The sequence below is a fragment of the Taudactylus pleione genome, unplaced genomic scaffold, assembly GCF_031769625.1.
Source record: "Taudactylus pleione unplaced genomic scaffold, aTauple2 ptg000036l, whole genome shotgun sequence".
NCBI classification, from domain to species: Eukaryota; Metazoa; Chordata; class Amphibia; order Anura; family Myobatrachidae; genus Taudactylus; species Taudactylus pleione.
The window spans coordinates 1,204,749-1,226,686 of record NW_028284438.1 but is presented as its reverse complement, the minus strand read 5'-3'; the positions used below and the strand labels follow the sequence as shown (position 1 = coordinate 1,226,686).

General features: G+C 40.1%; 1 protein-coding gene across 2 annotated transcripts in view; it reads left to right on the top strand.

Annotated features, from left to right (window-relative positions):
• LOC148538790 (N-heparan sulfate sulfotransferase 4-like) overlaps positions 1-19,928 on the top strand; it is a 392,388-nt gene extending 372,460 nt beyond the window's left edge. The window contains exons 13-15 of one of the 2 annotated variants that reach the window (XM_088452212.1): positions 2,594-2,696; positions 7,337-7,447; positions 19,622-19,928. In XM_088452212.1, coding sequence (XP_088308338.1) covers positions 2,594-2,696; positions 7,337-7,447; positions 19,622-19,663 — 256 coding nt within the window. In that variant the 3' untranslated portion in view covers positions 19,664-19,928. Of the gene's footprint in view, positions 1-2,593; positions 2,697-7,336; positions 7,855-19,621 lie in introns of both variants that reach the window. The other variant, XM_088452213.1, reaches the window with a different exon arrangement.
• The last annotated feature ends 2,010 nt before the right edge of the window (positions 19,929-21,938 follow it).

The window sequence follows — 21,938 nt, the reverse complement described above, 5'->3', positions numbered from 1 at the left end:
CAGTAGGCCAGGATAAGCAGGAAGTAGTTGTATATGTCCTTTCAGATACATCCATACATTATGCTATCTCAATCATAATTGGTTACTTGTGGACTTCCACACTAAGCACTTCCACAATAAGCAAAGCTATGGCGAGCAGATTGCAATCATCAAAGCACAAAGTCAGTATCACATGCATGTAACAGGGACAAGGGAACCACATGAGGTGACCACCTGTTCCGAGTATGTCTGTGTAAAGCCAGTGCTGTTTGTCCATTTGAGTTTGTTGTGGTCTATGGTCCACTTTGGGAGGAGATTAATAATGCATTTCACATAATAGTTTTTAGATATTTTGCTATTCACATCAAATTAATTTATAATATTGAATCAGATTCCAAAAGTCACTGTTTACACAAAATGAAATAGTTGACTATGCCTGAAAACAGAAATATATTTAGTTCAAAAGAACTATACAAAATGGGGAAAATATTGACTTAAGACTACCTTTTAAAGACAGATACAAGAGGTTCATGCCATAGTTCATATAGGGGTAAATGTATAATGTGGTGATAACCCCCTTTTTCACTGTATTTTCAATGTATATCTTCTCCCAAATATATGAAGAGACAGGCCATGGAGAAATCAGAGACAACCTCTGTTGTTAATGTCACCAAATCATGATCAGCACTTACTAAGTGAGAAAAGGATGAGCTTTTCATTGCCTGCCTAGGAACATAAAGCACCATACATTATAGTATTGTGCTATATGCTTCTTACCATTTCTGCTGCCGCTTCTCAATGTCTTTGTGCATCCTCTGATCCAGCATTAGATCTCTTGGTTTAGCAAGATCTAGCACAAGCACAGTGTGTCCACTGGGAGACATTCATTATTGCATCCGCACTATTATGTTGCGATACAGGCAAGGCAGTGATTACCAGAGAGGTGAATTATTGCGCCACGTAGTCCTATTCTTCAGCAGGAGCAAGCAAGAACTCTCACAAAGTATTATGTAATGTCAAGGGTCAAAATGTATTATCCATATTTTTGAAGTCCCTTTTGAGTGCCTTTGTTTCTAAATACTATATATATATGCATATATAATATAAATATATGTATATTATATATATATATATATATATATATAAATTGTCCTTATACACAGTAGCTCCACCCCCAGTAGCTCCACCCACAGTTCCTGAATCTGTTTTTCCAGAAAAATAGCCCTGGTGCCACCTCTCTGGTGACTTTTTAATACATCTCAGCATTAAGACATAATGCATCATTGTGCTAAGAGGCGATGCATGATGTCACTTAGCACTGAGAAAAGTGGCAAGTTAGTACATTTGCCTCATGTAGGGGCCTATTTTTATTTATCTGGTTTTATTTGTGGCAATGAAAAATTCTTTACCATCCATATGTATTAAAATCACATGTAGGAACAGGTGCTCGGATAGGAGCATTTCCCTGTGAAGTGTAAAGTATAGTAATCGCTGATCGATCACTTTACTTTATGTTGCAGGACCTCGGACAGCCAACTGCGCATGTATGAGTGGCTATTACCAGGGATGAAACCAGAGAATCCCTCTCTTGGTCAATTCTGCCATATGTAGCCCATAGGCTACAATGGCTTCCATTTTAAAATGGCATTAGCTAAGAGGCCAAGCTTGGTAAATCTCATAATACAGCAGACCCCATAGAACTCTATGGAGGCTGCTATTGCCAACAGGGGACCCCTTTTTAGTTTTATTATTTCATGGTTTGTGTTGTGAATAAAAAAAAATATTAATGATAACACACTTAAACCAAATCACATGTTGTCATGCTGTAGCAATGTTTCATTTTGTAACATATTATTGATATACATATTTGTGAAGTACAAATGTTGTGCATAATAATATAGCGTGCAGGGTTTCTGTCAGTTTTCTGTCCATCTACAAAAGGCTACTAGCCTATATCTGCGACCTCCTTGGACACACTTTTATCCTCTAAAGACAGATACTGTAGGTGTGGACTGTGTGGTATATTCATGTTCTGTGAATATGCTCAATACAAGACTTAAAAGGTCTAGTATTGGTTTATGTTTATATATATATATATATAATTATATATATATATATATATATATATATATATACACATATGCAGAAAATAGTGAAGGGCACTCCACGGGACTTAAGTAGCTTATAAATAAAAATCAGACGGAGCCGGTGTCACTGTCAACGTTTCAGCAAGGTAATGCTTTTATCAAGACATAAGTATGTCTTGATAAAAGTATTAACTTGCTGAAACGTTGACAGTGACACCGGCTCCGTCTGTTTTTTATTTATAAGCTGCTGAAGTCCCGTAGAGTGCCCTTCTCTATTTTCTGCATATGTTTAACCCTTGGTTTGATGTGGCACCAGGGCAACCTATATACATTTGTGTGTAACATGTATTTCCAACATATACTGTAATAGTGCAACAGACGAAAGTAAACATATGTGAATGGCATCTCATTATATAATGTACAACACAATCATTCTATAATCTACATATGTTATTTGAATCGATTTTAATTATATAAAGAACAAACTCTGAAAAATGTATAATTTATACTTAAAATGTATCTTCTAGATTCAGTACAGAAAAGGGCTTCTGGTGCCAATTGTTAGAAGGTGGAAAAACAAAATGCCTCGGAAAAAATAAGGGTCGCAAGTACACATCAATGGATATGGAGGTAAACAGCGTATCTTTATTTTCATTTATTGCATTTAATTCAGTAATACTACTTATACATTTGCATTGCTAAACAATTGTGCACAGAACACTCTAAGCAGTCACCAAACAACACAGTTCTATTGGATTTAATAGTTCATGTGTTCATTTATACTCCAAAAAATATTGCACATTGGATGAGTGTTTCATCTGACATATATTGTATGTGCTGAACTAAATCAAAGATTTACATATAAGTAATGAACATCACCAATGGGGGTGCACGGAATATCATGGCTAGTATTTAATTATTCAGCAGGTGCCGTCAGAATCCTTGTCATACACCAGATATGTATAATAGGAGAGGGGAATGGGGATAAGACCTGAGCACTGGTATGAAACCTCTTAATTAGTAAATTGGAATTTGATATAATTGTATCCTATATATTTTCGCCAGGGGATAATATTGCATTATTTCTAAAGAAATTCATTATTTTTGCTTACACCTTGATTGACTATATAATGTTTGCCAACTGCTCCCGATTGGATTTAATATGATTCTTATCTTACGCATAAATCTGTGGTTATTTAAAGTATACATCTGATGAGTCTGAACCATATATGTATAATTTCAACAATTATGGGACCAAAAAATTCTTCTTAACGATATGCAAAATACACATACAAAAACCTTAGCGCTGTCAGAGAGCTGCTGGTATATAGGGGATGTATGCCCCTAAACAAATAACACAATAATATAAAAAGAAATACCAGTGGTACTAAATAATGTACTATTCAAACAAGTACCAATGGACAGTTGATATCAAATATCAGACAATTTGATAATAGCAACAATCTTAAAAAAGCATCTGAAAATGCATGGTAAATACTTATAGAGAATTACTAAAATTGCCACATATTAGTAGAGGTGAACCATATTGGTAGTTCCTTATTGGATACTCCTTCCATATATTACACAGTCATGTGTTGGCTAAATTGGATGAGACTTTAGATATCCCTTAGGCGATGTAATTACCGGTATGGATAGGAAATTATTCACAGTCCTAGGCGACATGCAATAGCCGATGCAAAGATTTCTTAGGGCTGTAGTGTTCCATTCTCAACGATATGCCACTGATTTGTGCCATTATTTGTTTGTGTGTTGTTGTTCTATTGCAATATATGTGAGCTCTTTCTTTTTATCTTTGATATATTTCATTAAAAGTTAAGTTTTAGCATATATCGAAATGTACTAATTTAATGTGTTGGATTAGTGCCCCATAAAGGAGAGTACTGTCTCTTTCTCCTTACTCTGCATTCACCAGATGTGTCATTTGCTTTGATGTTTATTCATGACACCATCTTAAAATACTGTATATATGTCTTTGAAAATTGTTGCATTTAGTATCAGTAAGGATGTAGTTTCATTTTATTTTTAGTTTCTTCATTTTGTCAAAGCAGTGCCTTATAATAAATAAGGAGCAAAGCCTTGCATTCTGTTATAAAATGACTTAATCCAGAGCCTATGTAAGTATATTGGGTGCAGAGTGTTCTGTAGGATGGATAGTTTGTGAGCCAATATCTGTGTTTAATTTTGTCACAGGGTGCCTTGTTTGGAGACAGTCATTTTAATGACTCATGAGGTGATATATGAGGTGCTTGTGGGTGGCTAAGCCGCATACCCACCTGTAGATGCCTTCAGGTTGTGGCTAAATGTCACCCAATGTACCTTTTGCAGTCTAGTGCAGCAGCTGTTTCTGTGCTGTAGTCCTCTGTATGTCCAGGTAGCCGCTGCTTCTATTTAGCTGGTTACACTGGGTCCTTTGCAGTTTCCTGCCATTCATGTGAGGTGGCTCTGGTTGTGCATGCAGTCTTCTCTGGGGGAGAAATGTAGATGGGTGTCTCCAGTTGATTTTAGCTGGCTGCACCACCACCAGGTCCTCTGCTCTGCACTGTCTGAGCCCAGAGTCAGTGGGAGTATCTTCTGGGAGAGGCGTACCCTCCGCTTGTTGCATTGATAGGCGGTTCCTGAACGTCATTCCCGATTAAATCATTTTTCAAAGGCATCCACCTGAAAAATAGCCCTGCTAGTAAATAGTCATGGTTCACCTGCATGTCTTAATGGAATCAGTATGACATACCACTGGACTTGAGCTCGGCGGATGTAAAACCGACACCGGAAGACAGAAGAGTGAAGATCCCGACAATGTAAGTAACTATACCATCCCTAACCTTCTCCCCCCCTAACCCTAAACCTCCCTTAGGGGTGCCAAACCCTAACCTTCCCCAGGGGTGCCTAAACCTAACCCCCCTCCCCGCACCCTGAACCTAAACCTCCCGGGGGGTGCCTAAAAGTAACCTCCCCCCGGGGGTGCCTATCTCTAATCCCCCTTCCCCTAGCCTAACACTAACCCTCCCAGGTGAGTGCCTAACCCTAAGTGCCCCCAGGATCCCCTAAACCTAACCCTCCCCCCCACAGCTTGTCACTCCCGACGCCCAGCTTAACTTTGTTCAGTATGACGGGCATCGGGATTTTGGCAGCTGGATAATGATAGGCGTCAGGATTTCTATGCCTGTCGTTAGTCCCATGCCGGGATTTGACAGTCGGGAAGCCAGCGGTCGGCATTTCGACCACCGGTTTCCTGACCGCATACCATTTTAACCTGTGGTTTCACGTAATACTCTATTTATACTTCTATTATTTACAGATGGGGCTCATTTAATTTAGTTAGTTATATGTTTAGATCACTTTTCACGTGGCATGCCGATCATGCTAGCCATGCCATACTGCTGATGGATTACATGGCAATGTACTAGATTATTGTGGAGTAAACTGGCCTATCATGTAGATGTCCAAATTAAATGTGATCCTTCTGTACTAGCAACTAAATTGCTAAATAATTAATATATGGTGATTTTGTCCTTAATTTAACATAAATTCCTTCAGTAATAGTGCTTGGTGGAACACTTTTTGAAGAAAAATTTATTTTTACTTTGCTGAGAAAAGTATAACATCCAACTGAAGCTAATTTAATTTATTCACATAAAAGTAAATATGTAATACTAAATAAAATGTGGACTGTAAACACCCATATAGTAGTACACATACTGTAGGTCTTTGTTATAATTGTAAGTTATACCTCTTACTGCCCTCTAAAGGCGGGAATTCCACTACCCAATTAAACAGAGTGATTGAACGTTAATGACATAGTTATCGTTCAATTGCTCATTAATCGGGCACAAATCGAGCATGCAAATGTCGGAAACGACCAGCGATGATTGCTCCCGCTGGTCGTTTCCGACATCAATCATCGCCCAAACATGCTGGTCAATCTGCCAATAACAACAGGTTGACCATGTTCAGGGATGATGGAGGGTGCCTACACTGACCGATCAGGCACTGCAGGGGATGGGGAACGACGGTACGATTACGATGTCGTAATCGTACTGTCTTCCCTGGGTCGTGTAGTGGATGTGCGGTATTACAGTACCTCTTTGTCTGTTATTATCAAGTCTTGTTTTATTACAGTTTTTTTGCCAATTGTAAAGTGCAACAGAATATGCTAATAACTAAATAAATAAACAAATATTTTCATCTATTTCTGGCGAGAGAATATCTCTGAGCTACTGGTACCTTTGTATTGAGCCACTTAACTCACCCAGATCTGTGCAATTGATTGAAGACAATACTAATACATGTAAAATAGCATTTACTAAATAAATAATAAATAAAGTTAAAATGTACACAGTGTTACTAAACACATTATAAAAGAAAAAATGTCTCAATGTCTTGATTCTAAATAATATCAATATAGTAACTCTGCCGAGGTGGATAATTGTCAGAGATTGCACATCAAGTAAAATAAAACTTTCACAATATATGCTCCCTATATATAAAAAACCTGCTTGTAATCCAACGGAAAGTAAAGTCTGTCCAAGGATATGAGATAATAAAATGTCTTAATTAACCTGAGGTGGATCAAACGGTTATCTGTTGATCCAAAAGTGAAAAGTCATTAGCTAAAAACGCAAGTGTTATCTGCGGTCCAGAAGCAACGTTCCAAGGGGAACCACGTCCGCAGTCAGGAGATTGTCTAATAATTTGCCCAGTTATTAAGAGCTCCTTATTCACAATATATTACAGCCCCAGACTAGTAATAATGCAGGTATAATTATGATGTAACTGCGGTTATAAAACAAGGTGAATACAGCGGACTCCCTTTTTCTGCATATGGAGCAAATGGCGGCTGGTAATTAAATAATCTGAGCGTCCTCGGAACCCGCAAAGCGGCTCACCTGCAGGTGGCAAAAAGCACCTTCCTGAGTCAGCAAGCCTGTACGCAGGTTTGCAATAGCAGGATGGGCTACGTTGATCTTGGAGACAACAAGACTATGCTCCCGAAGACCACTGGACTTAATTCGCAGGTTGTATTGAGAGCAGAATGATTGCAAGACTTCTACTAAGTATTTTCAGAATAGTAGGTGTAGCTGTCATTGTATGCCTGGCATACTGTTATTGTTTTTTTAGGGTATTTAGTGTACACATTTTATGCGTGATTTCAATCAAAATTCATGCATTTCGGTGTATATCTAGGTCTGTGACAAAAGGAACAATATTTATTGTCAGTGAGTTCTCATAACCACCATTTTTTTTCTTTTCAGTCTAGAGCTTTCCTTTCAAGCTATTACCGGGACCACAACATTGAATTGTCGAGACTTCTACACAGACTGGGACAACCTTTACCATCCTGGCTGAGACAGGAGCTGCAGAAAGTGAGATAGCATTGAAGACATGGACTAATGCAGAATTGCAACCTTGTGGTTTCTCCACTAAGAACATTTAAAACAATAAAAAAGTCCCTTTCCTCACACTTAACAGTTACCAGTAATGATCCCCAAAATTACTCACAAAACAAGGAACATATATTTATGCACGAGGTGCCATTTATCAGCACCTTTATTGTTAGTTTTCTCTCAGCATCACAGCTGAGCATTACTATATTACAGTATATAAAATAATATCCTACATTTAATGTGGGACTTATACTTCACTCGTTTCCTTTGATAACAAGAAACATCAAGTAACTTTTTATGATTGAAATCCTTCGATTAATACAACATGCACTACTGTCTGAGAAAACCAAAGCAATGAGCAGGAGTAGCTTGCAGTGGAATTGAAGGTTAGTTTTACAATCAGGTTGAAAAACTCAGAATACATCTTCATAATAAAATGCCATTTTGAATGCTGATCATTCGTACTGTACATTTATTAACTTTGAGCATTAATAATGCTTGAAATTATTTTTCCTTCACCAATCACATTTTATATATTGTGATTTTGCAATACAATTTATGAATGCTTTTTGTAATAGCACAGGAGTTCACTGTACGTAGCACCTACTGCTGTGATCTTCAAAAGATTTTAGTTCAATAATAGCTTCCAGCAGCTCTCAAAGTGCTGTTTAAATCTTGTTTTTTTTTTCTTTTGGTCATGGATATTTTTTTCACTGTGCACCTAAAGTGTATTTGATTGTGTTTTTAACAGAAAATCTGACTGCAATCTATGCCATAATGTCACTAGAGCTTAAAACTAATCCTTGAAAGGTCATCATGCTATAAAAGCTTTTAGTTCAATTATACTTTCTGAGTCACAATGGCTAAACTTTAAGAACCCAATTATCAGGTTTTACTCCCAAACTCTTTAGCTCTTAAACCACTAATGCAAAGGAATTTGTGTTGTTATATAATTCTCTTGAATGAGGTTTTATGACATTTCAGACATAGCATTGTATATTGGTAGTTAAAAATCCATAAAAATAAAATTAAATATTTTATGTATACTTTTATATATTGTACACACCTAATTTATGCAGTTATTTATATTTTGTTTAAGTATAGCAAAATTGCGTGTTTTGTAGACTTACTGTATATTTCATTATTTTCTTCTTTCTCTTTACACAAGTATTTAGTAAGCAAACCAAGATAGTTTGCAGGCTGTTGAGAAGTTCTATTTACTTACCATACCATTTGATAAAGAATCACTAAAGCAAAATTTCAGGTTATAAGGAGCCCACAGTTTTGTAGAATAGAGAGGGAACTACAAATATTTGTATATCTCAGTGTTACTATTAGTGCATTTTGTGGCTTATTTAGAGTCACATGCAAATTGGATGCAGAGGTGGATGCATTGGGTGTTGGAGGATTATCGACTATATTCAGAGTTGGCTGCATTTTTAAATCAGCCCCTATGTTAATCAATATCAGGGCAACAATGAAAAAAGGATATCAGAAGTGTATGTTTTGCTTTACTGAACAAATGAAAGACCCACTACATATTTACAGCACAAGGGGAGCACTAAAAGGCTACTGACACACTTTACTAATGATTTTGTGAATGACATACATATAATATAATTAATACACTGAATTTCCAAAAGTCATGGGATAGATGCCTAGTATCATGTAAGACCCTCTCTAGCCCAGCGAAGTGCAGCAGCTGGATGTGGCATCAATTCCACAAGTGGATGGAAGACCTCTGGAGAGATGTTAATTCATGCCATCTGGATAGCTTCCCAGTTCCCACAACTCCCTGATATTTGTACAGTAGGTGCAGGATCTTCGGTGCGAATGATCTTTCCACCACATGGGTTCTTGTTGTGTGAATGTGGTGGCCACACGATTCATCAGAACTCTCGAGAATGTCAATTTTTGACATCTTGAGACCAATGACATGGTGCATTATCCTACTGAAATATTTCATCAATGTGGGGGTACATGAAGTCCATAATGAGCTGGAAATGGTCATCAAGCAATGCAAAGTAGCAGTTACTGTACAATGGCATGTACAGGCAGACCAGCAAACCCAACCCATGCCACATGAACACACCACAGCCTGGTAACTTCAGTCCGAAACAACTGTAACTGTGACTCATCAAACCACGCCACATGTTGCCAGTCCTCCAGGGTCCAATTAGCGACATATCCCATGGAAGCTAAAGAAAACTGCACTGACCTGCTGGATATGCAGCTGGTACCTCCTTCATTGTACAGATGTGCACAGTTCATTGTGGCTGATCATACCTCAAAAGTGCATGTGCATCGCTCTATGTGCCACGATACGCTATGGCGCGTCCCCGAACGCAGGAGTGCATCTACATTCAATTCTATGGAGATGCAAATGCGTGTCTCCAATCACAGGAGTCAATCTTGCGCCATGCATGGAGCAATTCGCTGCCCTACTGGCAAGGATGTAGCTGGACATATCTATATGTGGATGTGATTTGAGTCAGTGTCGATTATCTTTTACCATGGACAGTTCTGGCCAGACACTGCTAGTCACGATCATTAAGCACCCTTGGTCTGTCCATGGTGGGTGGTAATGCCTTCCTTGAGGTATTCCCGTTACACATGTGACAATGTACTGTATATTGAGGAATGCTGAATGTCCACACAACTGTGGAAATGGAATGTCCCATCCATTGGTGGGCACCCACTATTCTTCCCCATTTGAACTCCTATAATTCACATTGCCTTGCAATGTACAGCCTAGCCGGTGTTCAAACTGATTCACGATATGTCAGAATACAACTAATAAATATCTGGGCATTTCCAAGATGAGCCGTCTTTATATATATATATATATATATATATATATATATATATACAAAGTCAGAAATCCACTGCACTCGCCACTCCTAGATTTGGGGTGCAGACCTGCACTCGCCATTCCCAGGACTGGAGTGCAAGTGGCCTGTGACCACATTGCTTAAATAAATAAATAAAAACAGAAAACCCAGCACTCACCATGTTTAAACACTCACAATGATGTATAAATAAGTAAATAAATAATGGGGATTTAGTTCATGGATTGATCAATGCATTTAAGCCCGCAGCCCACATCACGGGACCCCACTTTCTGCAGGTCCTACACTATCCGTCACACTGATGGAAACCTGTTAGCTGCTATCACATAGTTTAGACTGAAAAAATGTTACCTGGTTTAAAGCTCACCTGCCAGCTAATGGCTTTTAAAGGTAAGGCAGTCACCTGACATAGCTTCTATCACACTACCAAAAAGACAGCTGACACAGGTTAATATAAACGAGTTTGCACATGGGGTGCATGAGAAAGCTATGATCACAAAAGGTTAATAAAAATTAACCGCATAAACAAAGTCAGAAATCCGGATACATAGAGTGTTGTGAGGTGATATATATTCCGATGAGCCATAACATTGAGCATTGTCCTTTTAAATATTGGGCTTAAGCACGATCAGAAGTACTGGTTTTTACAATCCAATGGTTCATAATTAAATTCGTAAGGCTGAGAAACAAATAAGCCCTATGAAAAAAATGTGCATGGAGCAGCCCTCAGATGTTCCTGTAAAAGGCGCATTCGTGTATAATCCACACTGTACTGGGAGCTTCTCATCAGATCCCAGAGTGTTGGGTAAGCTGCCAGCGTGATGAGGAAGGGGGCATGACACACCTCAGTGGGGTAGATAAGTGCTGCATTAAGATGTCACCACAACCGGTGGCACTTCTGGGCATATTTATTATCGGTACTTTATCTTGATAATTATAATTCTTATTGCTGCTTATAGTGGCAGTAAGAAATTAAGGATTGCCTGCACTTACCTTTTTTTATACACAGGGCCATGGGCTCCAAGAGGAGCGAATCCCTGTGATAAAATTAAAGTAGGGGTGTGCACCGGCCACTTTTCGTGATTTGTGTTTTGGTTTTGGATCTGGATCTTTCTTCGTGTTTTGGATCTGGATTGGTTTTGCCAAAACCACCCTTCCGTGTTTTGGGTTCTAGGTTTTGAGTTTTGGATCTGTATTTTTCTTTTAAAAAAGCCTAAAAACAGCTAAAATCACAGAATTTGTGGGTTTTTCTGCTCCTATGCTATTATTAACCTCAATAACCTTAATTTCCACTCATTTCCAGTCTATTCTGAACACCTCACACCTCACAATAGTGTTTTTATATCCAAAAGGTTGCACCGAGGTAGCTGGATGACTATGCTAAGAGATACGAGTGGGCGGCACAAACACGTGGTCCATCTAGGAGTGACACTGCAGTGGCATACAGGATGGCAGTTTGAAAAACTAGGCCCCAAACAGTACATAATTCAAAGAAAAAAAAGAGGTGCAAGATGGAATTGTCCTTGGGCCCTCCCACCCACCCTTATGTTGTATAAACAGGACATGCACACTTTAACAAACCAATCATTTCAGCGCCAGGGTCTGCCACACGACTGTGGCTGAAATGATTGGTTCGTTTGGGCCCCCACAAAACAAGCTGGCTATTAATCTGTCCCTGCACAAACTGGCTCTACGGAGGCAAGATGTCGTCCTCATCCTCCTCATCCACCGATTCCTCACCCTCTTCAGTGTTGTGTACATCCTCATCCTCACAGAGTATTAATTTGTCCCAGCTGGAATCCACAACCACAGGTCCCTCTGTACGTTCTGGAGGCTGGTCTTCCTGGAAGAGTTGATAATTCATTTTATGAACATCATCTTCTCCACATTTTGTGGAAGCAACCTCCTATGCCTTTCGCTGACAAGGTTCCCGGCTGCACTAAACACTCTTTCGGAGTACACACTGGAGGGGGGGCAACTCAGATAAAATAGAGCCAGTTTGTACAGGGACCTCCAAATTGCTTCTTTTTCCTGCCAGTCCTGGTATGGACTGTCTGACATGCCTACTTGGATGCTGTCACCGATGTAATCCTTTAACAGACAGACGCACACTTGTCGCTGCTGCTTTAATGATGCAGGTGCAGCTACAGCCCACACATTTCACAAAGACAGAAAAAAATAGAAGAATTTTTTTATTGTTTGTGGAGCGCACTTTGAGGGTTACACCACCCTTTAACAGACAGATGCACGCTTGTCGCTGCTGCTTTGAGGACAGTATCATATGCAGTGACAGTAGACTTGTCAGAAATTGTTGGCACGTCCTTCAGTCCGGACCAGATGTCCAAACCGGCCCTTGACTTATGACACAGGCGCACGCTTGGCACTACTTTGTTGATGCATGTGCGGCTACTGCGCACACAATTCACAAACACAGAAAATACTTTTTTATTTGGTTTGGACTGGAGTGTACTTTGGGGGTTACAGCACCCTTTAATGGTCAAGTCAGCCGGCCCTTTACTTATGACACAGGCGCACGCTTGGCACTACTTTGTTGATTCACGTGCGGCTACTGCGCACACAATTCACAAACACAGAAAATATTTTGTTATTTGGTTTGGAGTGTACTTTGGGGGTTACAGCACCCTTTAACGGTCAAGCCAGCCGGCCCTTTACTTATGACACAGGCGCACGCTTGGCACTACTTTGTTGATGCACGTGCGGCTACTGCGCACACAATTCACAAACACAGAAAATATTTTGTAATTTGGTTTGGACTGGAGTGTACTTTGGGGGTTACAGCACCCTTTAACGGTCAAGCCAGCCGGCCCTTTACTTATGACACAGGCGCACGCTTGGCACAACTTTGTTGATGCACGTGCGGCTACTGCGCACACAATTCACAAACACAGAAAATATTTTTTTATTTGGTTTGGACTGGAGTGTACTTAGGGGGTTACAGCACCCTTTAACGGTCAAGCCAGCCGGCCCTTTACTTATAACACAGGCGCACGCTTGGCACTACTTTGTTGATGCACCTGCGGCTACTGCGCACACAATTCACAAACACAGAAAATATTTTTTTATTTGGTTTGGACTGGAGTGCACTTTGGGGGTTACAGCACCCTTTAACGGTCAAGCCAGCCGGCCCTTTACTTATGACACAGGCGCACGCTTGGCACTACTTTGTTGATGCACGTGCGGCTACTGCGCACACAATTCACAAACACAGAAAATATTTTGTTATTTGGTTTGGAGTGTACTTTGGGGGTTACAGCACCCTTTAACGGTCAAGCCAGCCGGCCCTTTACTTATGACACAAGCGCACGCTTGGCACTACTTTGTTGATGCACGTGCGGCTACTGCGCACACAATTCACAAACACAGAAAATATTTTGTTATTTGGTTTGGAGTGTACTTTGGGGGTTACAGCACCCTTTAATGGTCAAGCCAGCCGGCCCTTTACTTATGAAACAGGCACACGCTTGGCACTACTTTGTTGATACTCGTGCGGCTACTGCGCACACAATTCACAAACACAGAAAAATATTTTTTTTTTAGCACTTAGGGGGAGCACCCCTGATGGACAGAGCACCCCCTTGACAACACTACAGCACCCCTTTAGGACTGGGACACTGCACAGGACTTTGGAGTGGACACAGCCCCTATGGACAACTGACTGCACAACACAGTCCAGCCAGCCCCTATGGACTTTGAAGTAGTGGACACAGCCCCTATTAACAACAGCAGCACAGCACAACACAGCCAGCCCCTATGGACTTTGAAGTAGTGGAAACAGCCCCTATGGACAACAGCAGCACAGCGCAGCACAGCACAGCACAACACTACTCTGCACTACACTACACTACACAGCCCAGCTAGCCCTAACTCCCACCCTCCCTCTTCACTGTCCACAGCCGAGTGAGAAAATGGCGCCGACGCGTGTACCTTATATAGGATCCAGAACCCGCGAGACTCGGAAGGCGGGATGATGACGTTTTGCCTCGATTTCAGAATCCGAGTCAGGCGGGAAAAGTCGAGCCTGACTCGGATCTGCCTCGGATCGGGGGCGCTCGGGGGGGTTCGGATTTCAGAAATCTGAACCCGCTCACCCCTAAATTAAAGCATTCATTAATGCAATCACTTTACTACAGGAGCCGACCATGTTACTACAATCAGGCTACAATGGCTAATGCCACCTGAAGATTATTTTCCATGATTTTTTTTTATAGTTAATCTGCAAATATGATATGTAATTTGTATAGCTTACCTTGATCTATATTATTATGGGTTATTTTTCTTTTTCAGTATTTTCTCATGATTTCAGAATGATCTCCTCCTATAGTCATAAAGTCACAATCATGAACAACACTTTTACTACAAAACACCTTGGGTGCAGCCTGATGTCAGGGAGCATGGTTTGGTTTGGTTGAAGAACTGCAGATGGCAGAGAAGGCAGTAGGATACAGACATACTGTAGCCCACAGGGTTTGCTTATTATAGCCCAAACAGTGAGATAGAATTTGAATTTGATGGAAGATAAGAACCACTTGGCCCATCTAGTCTGACCCATTTTTAAACATATTGTTACCTCAACCCTTATTGATCCTTACTTCTTCTGAAGGATATCCTTGTCTATCCCATGCATGTTTAAATTACTCTACTGTCTTAGCCACTACCACCTCTGATGGGAGGCTATTCCACTTGTCCACTACCCTTTCTGTGACGTAATTTTCCTAAAATTTCCCCTGAACCTACCACCCTCCAGTTTCAGAACATGTCCTCTTGTTCTAATACTTCTCTTTCTTTGAAGAATTTCTCCTTCCTTTACCTTGTTATAACCCTTTATATATTTGAACATTTCTATAATGTCCCCCCTTTCCCTTCTCTGCTCCAAATTATATATATTAAGATCTTTTATTCTTTCCTGGTACGTTTTGTGGTGTAGACCTTGCAGCATTTTAGTTGCCCTTCTTTGTACAGTCTCTAGAGTATTAATATCTTTCTGGAGATATGGCCTTCAGAACTGAACACAGTATTCGAGATTAGGACATACCAATGACCTGTAAAGTGGTATTATCACTTCTTTCTTTCTGCTACTGATTCCTCTCCCTATGCAACCAAGCATCTGTCTTGCCTTCCTCATTGCTTTGTTACAATGTTTGCTTGCCTTTAAGTCATCTGAAATAGTGACTCCTAGATCCCTTTCCTTTTCAGTAGTTTCCAGTATAGTGCCATTAATACTATATTTAGCCTTTGGATTTTTGAGACCCAAGTGCGTGATCTTGCATTTTTTGGCATTAAACTGTAGTTTTCACATTCTTGACCATTCCTCTAGTATACCTATATCATCAATCATTTGTTTTACCCCTCCTGGTGTGTCTACCCTGTCGCATACCTTTATGTCATCTGCAAAAAGGCATAGTTTCCCTTCAAAACCATTTGCAATGTCACAAATAAAGATATTAAAAAGCACTGGTCCAAGTACAGATCCCTGAGGTACTCCACTGGTAACATATCCCTCTTGAGACTGCACTCCGTTTACTACAACTCTCTGTTTCCTATCCTGCAGCCATGATCGTATCCATTCAACTATCTTTGTATCCAATCCCATGCTTTCCAGTTTATTTAACAGTCTGCGATGTGGAACAGTGTCAAAAGCCTTACTAAAGTCTAGATAAGCTATATCTATGCCCCCCCTTATCTATTTCCTTAGTCACCCAGTCAAAAACATCGATAAGATTTGTTTGACATGATCTCCCCCCAGTAAATCCATGCTGTTTGGGATCCTGCAAATTGCTGGATTTGAGATAATCTATGACTCTTTCTTTTAAGAGTGTTTCCATCAATTTCCCTACTACTGATGTAAGGCTCACTGGTCGGTAGTTGCTTGCCTCTTCCTTGCTTCCACTTTTGTGCAGTGGGACAGCGTATGCTCTTTTCCAGTCCTCTGGAATTACTCCAGTAGCTAGTGACTGGTTGAATAATTCAGTTAATGGTGTTACCAGCACCCCTTTAAGCTCTTTTAGTATCCTTGGATGTATCCCATCTGGCCCCATTGACTTTCAGCTTTGAGAGTTCTGTTAGGATCTTCTCCTCTGTAAATGTGCTTGTTCCTACCTCATTTTTCTGATTACACCTGCAACTTAACTGTGGTCCCTTTCCCTCTCTCTCAGTAGTGAATACTGAACAAAAATAATTATTAAGATGACCAGCTATTACATTGTCTCCCTCAACAAGACTCCCTCTTTCTGTCTTTAGTCTTTTTATTCCACCTTTTGTTTTTCTCCTGTCACTTATATATTTTAACAAAGATTTGCCCCCTTTACCCACTGACTGCCATTTTCTCCTCAGCTTTTGCCTTTGCACATCTGATTACTTTCTTAGCCTCCTTCTGTATTACAAGATACACCTCTTTGTCTTCATTACTTTGCGTCTGTTTGTATTTCCTAAAGGCCATCTTTTTTGCTTTCACAATACTTGCTACCTCTTTCCCAAACCACACTGGCTTCCTTTTCCTTATGGTTTTCCTAACCCTTTTGATACAAAGGTCTGTTGCCTTTAATATTGCACTTTTTAAAATTTCCCACCTCTCCTGCACTCCTTTCAAGTTCCTCCACTCTGTCAAAGATTCGCTTACACATCTTCCCATCCCTGCAAAATCAGCCTTCCTAAAATCTAACACCTTTGTATTTGTATGGGGTGAGTCAGTATCTGTCTTTATTCTGAACCGCACTGCTTGATGATCACTGGATCCCAGGTTGTCACCCACTTTTACATCAGATATTCTGTCTCCATTTGTAAGTATTAAGTCTAATTTTGCGTCTTTCTGAGTGGGCTCCCTCACCAATTGCTGGAGGGAGGCTCCCTTCAATGAATTCAGGATGTCCCTACTTCTAGTGGAACTTGCCACAGACACCTCTCAGTTTATATTGGGTAGATTAAAATCTCCCATGATTATAACCTATCCTTTTAATGCCATTTTAGTGATGTCCTGCAATAGTTTATTGTCCAGTTCCTCTTCCTGACCTGGTGGTCTGTAGATCACCCCAATACGAAGAATCACTTTCTCCCCTGTTTCTATAGTCACCCAAAATGACTATGTATTAATGTAGTATTTATGCTTTCCTTGACATACATTGCTACTCCTCCTCCTATTCTTCCCATTCTGTCCTTCCTAAATAAAGTATATCCCGGTATAGCTATCTCCCAGTCATGATTTTCATTGCACCATGACTCCGTAATAGCCACAATATCCAAATTATCTCTTGTCATTATTGCAATTAATTTGTGGATTTTATTTCCTAAGCTCCTAGCATTTGCACACATTGCTCTTAGAGTTTTATTTGTTTGCTGATTTCTCCTGTTCCTAGGTATGTTCATCTTTCTGCCTATGTTTATTTGGTTTTGTTCTGAATTACCTTCTGTTGCTGTGGATATGCTTCCTGTTCCATTTGCCAGCAGAAATAATACCTCTTTATTGGGGGAGCAGATTTATTTTTTCTTGTTTGGTTCACTGTTTCCCTCTTCTAGTTGTAATAGTTCTTGGTGAAGCTTTCAAACTGTTCACTCGGTATTCTAGTAGTTCCTTTTGAAGATGGGTACAGGCCATCATATTTGTATAAGCTTCTATCTTGCCAGATGGCGTGGCTATGGACTGTCAATACAAATCCCTCCTCATAACACCTCTTCTGTAGCCAAACATTGACGTTTCTGATGCAATGATTTCTATCTCCCCCTCTGTGTACTGGCAATACTTCTGAAAAAGTTACAGTATTTGCCACCTACTTTAGAGCAGTCCCTAACTTCCTGAATTCATCTTTTACTGCCATGACTTCAGCATTGGCCAGGTCATTTGTCCCTAGGTGGACAATGACATCCACCTCTCCATCTTTTCTTGCTGCCTTCACAATTCTCAGCATGTGCTCTTTATCTCTTGGAGCTGTGGCTCCAGGTAAACACCTTACTTGTCTCTCTACTTCTGCAGTGTTTCCCAGATGTACTCCACTAATAATGGAATCTCCCAAGAGAAGTGTAGTCCTTTTTGAAGATGTCATTTTCCTGTTCCTATTCCTCTTTCTATAGTCAGTAGAAGACCACATATCTTCCTGTTATGTATTACCTATATTAGCTGTTAGTTTTGCAGTGTCACAGCTTGGGAGGTGTCTATGTCCCTCTGTAAATCTCTGCCTTTCAGAACCAACAGTAGTTCAGGACAGGGCCGTAGCGAGGATAGTGTGGCCGGTGCCATCGCACAGGGCACCACTGGTCAGGGGGCGCTGTTTGGGCCTGTCAAATTTCTGTTTATTATCATTCTTGCTTGTAGTTTCCTCTTATTTCATCCCCAGCATCTCCTGGCCTCTCCTATCTCTTCTCTGGCCCTTCCCCATGAAGCCATGGCCCTTTTTTGGGTGCAATATGTCCCTTTGAAAAATGAGGGGGGTACCAATGCTCTTTCTGGCATAGGGCACCAAAAAGTCTAGTTATGGCTCTGGTCCAGGAAGAATGTCTACTGGGGACTCTCTGAGGCAGTAGTGGCCTCAAGGACACAGATATCCTACATATCTCAGCATGCAGTTTTGCTATCTCCTCCTGCAGCAGAGAAAATTGCTTACAGATTGGGCAGCAGCTGAGTCTCCAGAATGCTTATACTGTACTTTATTTTCTGGTATTGTTCCATTTTTGGTATATGCTTTGCCCTTTACTAGTCAAAATGAATAACATCTTTGAGTTTACAATAAAGAACATGTAAGGTGTTACTGATCAATTCTGATCCATAGATATCAAAGTGCAAGGATTTCCCAAATAAAGGTTCTAGAACTGTAGCCCTCCTAATATCCAGAGACTCACTGTACAGTACAATACAGTTGCTTCATAAAAATATATCTGTATCTAAACTTCTTGCTCACTGAAAGCTCCAGACAGAAGACCCATAACACATATTTCAGGTTCAATATTCAGACATCAGAAATTAGCCTTTGGGGCAGTTTTCCTACCCTCACTTGCTTCTACATCATACAATAAGGAATCAGCACAATGTTTTGGCCTCTCTTAGGAACACCACACAGAATTTTAATAACACAAATGAAAAGTGGTTACAAAGAACAGATAATATACTTTATTACAAGCATACAGCACAAGCCATTGAGAAATGGGTCAAGGAAACAGTCTATAATTCCCATTATATATTTTATGATATCTTGATATAGCAGGCTGCAATGTCCTAATTTATTTATTTAGACTAATGCTTGTTACAAACTACATTTATTTTAAATTTTTAATGTATTTTTTTGTTTTATTGTTTCAGTGTTTTGACATAAGGAGAACATCAAGATGTGGACTTAGCTAACGCTAAAGAAGAAAGTCAAGTCTGCAACTAAATGAAAACTATTTACTTAGCACTATATATAAAACACCTCTTGGGATCAGTTTACATAAAGTAATTTAAATACAATAACAAGACTATGCGTTTCCACTGATATATATTTATTTTTATTGAAAGTGTAACTTATATGTATATGTTATATACAGTATAGCAAGAGTTTATCCAGACAAAAAAATAATTAGGCAAAAATATTGTTTTTCTTTATGCCTTTTATAACATAAAGTGTTTAAACCACCTTGTTCTCTACAAAAAGAAATAAAAATAAAGATTTTGTTGGTATTGGTGATTGAAAACATTTATTCTCAGTCAATAGTGTCAGAAATATTCTCTCAAAGCTGTTTTTTGGCCCCATCTAAGACCAACAGATCAATGTTCTTTAAAAGTGGGTGAAATGTTAGAAAAAAGTTCAAATTAAAGACTGTAGAAATGCATGTCTAAATCCAACCTCCTAGAACTTTAGATCCATCCTCTGATTAAATTAAATGTTTTTGTTTTTGCCCCAATACACACAAATAAGGCAGTCTCAATGCATATAAGCAGGGCTGCCAAGAGGATTCCTGGGCCCGGATACAGCAACTTCCCTGAGCCCCCCTGGAGGATGTGTGGCCACATCATGTTAGGGCAGGGCTGCACTTCTTTGGGGGGGTGTCTAGCATGTGAGAAGCACCCACCCACTGTGCCTTTGTGGGGAACAGCATTACTAATCTAATCCAGAGTCCACCATCCCACTGTATTTATCCAATTCAGCAGCATGGTGTAAATGTGGAGGGCACCCCGTAAGCAGCAGCTTTATTTAAACCAATGAGTGCCCGACCTTGCATTATGTATATGTCCAAATTCCGCCCGGCACTCCCCTCCAATATAGAAACAGCTTGCTCCCAGTGCCTTCCTTTGGGGTACGAATCCCCACAATATAGAAATGAAATACTGGCGGCACTCAGGGGACTTTTAACAAAAGATAAATATCAGTGCTTTAATCAACGTTTCGGGGCATGGAAGCCTCTTCCTCAGGATATACAACATAACATAAACGTGCATAAACAGTGCATTAAATATCAACACTCATCCTTTCAGAAGCCACGCTCACTTTGCATCCCCGCCGGATACAGCAACTTCCCTGAGCCCCCCTGGAGGGTGTGTGGCCACATCATGTTAGGGCAGGGCTGCACTTCTTTGGGGGGGTGTCTAGCATGTGAGAAGCACCCACCCACTGTGCCTTTGTGGGGAACAGCATTACTAATCTAATCCAGAGTCCACCATCCCACTGTATTTATCCGATTCAGCAGCATGGTGTAAATGTGGAGGGCACCCCGTAAGCAGCAGCTTTATTTAAACCAATGAGTGCCCGACCTTGCATTATGTATATGTCCAAATTCCGCCCGGCACTCCCCTCCAATATAGAAACAGCTTGCTCCCAGTGCCTTCCTTTGGGGTACGAATCCCCACAATATAGAAATGAAATACTGGCGGCACTCAGGGGACTTTTAACAAAAGATAAATATCAGTGCTTTAATCAACGTTTCGGGGCATGGAAGCCTCTTCCTCAGGATATACAACATAACATAAACGTGCATAAACAGTGCATTAAATATCAACACTCATCCTTTCAGAAGCCACGCTCACTCTGCATCCCCGCCCGGCATCCAGGGCACCCACTTACGGTCACTGTAGCTCTGCCCACCGGAAATGACGTCACCCTGCCCAGACGGTGACTGAGGGAGACCTGGCAATATTAAAAGATGTACAAACACTTCATCAATATGAATACCCACATATCTAGTGATCATTAAAATAACCTAAATGTGTTTTATATGAGAGAACCTATTTGTTCATAATGACGTTGAGATGTGATGAATGAAATCAATATTAAACTAGTAATGAATATGCTAGCACCATCTTGTGGCCAAAAAATAAAATTGCTGTTTGTGAAAAAAATATTTATGATAACCATCCTGAAATAGTATGTGTAAACAGCTGATTAGTGTAATAAAAAGATGTTTAGATAGATATACCTATTGTATAAATATGATATATTATATGAGGTATTTATATTCACTAATACCCCTTTTACACATACCTGAATATCCCTTGTTGTTGTACATGAACACGCATCAACCCGGGATTTTTGTCAGTGTAAATGGATCCAACTTTGGTAGCTTGCAGGGTTGGCCATGGGTCATTCCTGTGTCACCCTGCAGTGTAAATTGTGTGATCCGGGTCACGATGACCTGGGTCATGC